General features: G+C 48.5%; 1 protein-coding gene across 1 annotated transcript; it reads left to right on the top strand.

The window, feature by feature from the left end:
- Window positions 1-702: 702 nt before the first annotated feature.
- On the top strand, window positions 703-888 carry FOXG_22568 (uncharacterized protein; the record flags this gene model as incomplete). Its single annotated transcript, XM_018402983.1, has 1 exon — window positions 703-888. The coding sequence occupies one exon, from the start codon at window positions 703-705 to the stop codon at window positions 886-888; it is 186 nt and encodes a 61-aa protein (XP_018257493.1).
- Between the last annotated feature and the right edge of the window lie 1,387 nt (window positions 889-2,275).

Raw genomic sequence — 2,275 nt, 5'->3', positions numbered from 1 at the left:
GGATGCTTCTTGCGCTTTTATAATGATATAGTGGCTTGCGAGCCCGGAAGACCTACTGTAGCTGCTGGAGACAGCCTAGGCTCCTTATATTTGGAGGGCAGTCCAGTCAATTAGTGACTGAACTGTTGACTTTTGGTCTATTGGTTAGCTTTTTACCCTGCTCAAGAATTACCACCAGAAACGCACTGCGGTTCCTGGTTCTGACCAATCACCGTCTAGCATCTTCGCTCCGTGTTTCCCCCTATGGAAACGCACTGTGTTTGTCGTACAGCGCTAATGAAATCAAAAAACCTGAAACGCGAAACGCGTCGCGTTTCCGTCTTCTGACCCCTGTTAAGTTCAATGACTTAGTGACGCATTGAGCGTGCCTAAAGGGTTAAAGTGAATGTGATGAGCAGCAGCAAATATGTTGATTGATTATTGTTCTTGACTTGTTCTTGTGCGGGGTATTCCATCCCGCAGAGTTACTTAAAGCATATAGCTAGGTTACTAATGCAGTTATTTCCTGAGACCGTGAAGCTCATGCCTACCCTGCGACACTTAGTTACTCCAGAACGAAACAACAACAATCATCGTCATCTACTAGATTCATATGTTTATCATCTCTATATAGAATATCTGCTTAACTTCCACGTATTTATTATTCTATTTATCACACAGATCTAATCATGATGGCTCGCTTCTCTACCGACGAGAGCGGGAATGACCAAGAACAACATAGCCAACCCACTCTACCCCCAGCAAAGCTGCAGAAGCTCGAGAGGCTCGGTCTTTTATTACAACCTTCCGGAGGCAGCCATCATATGTACCAAGTGTGGTTTCGCTTTAAGTCCCAAACGTGCATCGGAGCACCCGGGCAAGCACGGCATTGCCAGGTGCGCTCGCTAAAGCCTCCCATATGGCACTCTGTCAAGGTTGACGAGTTGTGGCTGGCAGGCGCCTCGGCTAATTTACAGTACCGGTGATCTAGACCTCGAGGGGGAGAATCGCATCGCACCTGTTGCTGCCAGCCTGATTTTGGACCTTGTGAAAAAAGCAAGGCAGATTTCAGCCGCAGCAGTCTGACGTGAACTTGGGCATTGTGGCTATCAAACGAACTTCCAGCTGCGTCCGCTATTCGACGCCACCAAATCAAGCATGGGAGGATCATAGGCGACGGCACGGTGATCAGACGTGCGCCACAAAGTGTCTAAACCTCATCGTGTGTGGCTACCCCAGTACAATATCAAGGAACCGACTCCCTACTATTGTACTAAGGACTACTTGTAATTTAGTAAATTACGCTTTTCGTCCGTGCGCTGACCCCCCCTTGTCTCGATTATCTTCATAAAATTACATCCTTTTTATCCGTGCACGTTGGTTGGGATTTGAACGCGGCACTGCCTCTGCCCCGACTGCACAGCAACCTGAGGAACTCTAGTATGTACCGGTCTGAGCGTAATGCCCCTCACGATCACATGCGGCAGATCTGGTAGCTGTGCCCTATCAGAATCGGTAGGCGAATAGCATTTAAACTTTGTCAACCCGCCGAACCTACAAAGTTAGCCCTACTTCCGTTAATTTACGGAGGTAAGCTATCTCTTTGAGCAGCACAAGACTACCAAAAGGTCACGACAGGGGGGGGGGGGGGGCCAAGTCAAAATGACGGTGACGACTGGTACCTCCACCTACACCTAAATTAGTGTGTGATATGAGTACCAATAGTTAGCATTGTTAAAATCGCTACATCACACACTTTACAGCCGTATCTAGTCTTCCGGCACCCCTGGTTTCCTGATATCGGCTCCAGATAGCCTCCTTTTCCCTTCCTTTTTTTAAAAGGTCGAGGCTGCCCTTGCCGTAAGCCTTTGCAAGCTAGGCAAGAGGAAGGGCTTCTTCTGCCTCTATAGACATGATTGATATCTCTTCGTAGGTGATTTTGCCGTGCTTCTATATCCTCGATGTCTTCTTCCTTCCCTGACCGGCTTCTCTTCGTTGTGCCGCATTCAGCAGCATATGTGTTGAAAATGGCGTTGCAAATGCACTCCTTCCAAGCTTGCAGCGTGCTGTAGGGCTTCCAACGAGGGTGCCGGGTCTTCTTCTGTAAAATGAAGCTATTCGCAAGTGCGACTTCAAGGAGGAAATTCCAAAGCAGCGCTTGCCAAGGACCGCGCCGGAATCGGTGCTCGTACGTTGTATAGGACCTTATCTGATCACCGCGGCCAACGTGATTCATTTCATCCTTATACTGAGCGGCATCGGCGTAGGTAGGTTGACTATAACAGCGGTATATGGC

The sequence above is a fragment of the Fusarium oxysporum genome, chromosome 15, assembly GCF_000149955.1.
Source record: "Fusarium oxysporum f. sp. lycopersici 4287 chromosome 15, whole genome shotgun sequence".
Taxonomy (NCBI): domain Eukaryota; kingdom Fungi; phylum Ascomycota; class Sordariomycetes; order Hypocreales; family Nectriaceae; genus Fusarium; species Fusarium oxysporum.
The sequence above is the reverse complement of the archived record's forward strand: the minus strand, read 5'-3'. Positions and strand labels throughout refer to the sequence as shown.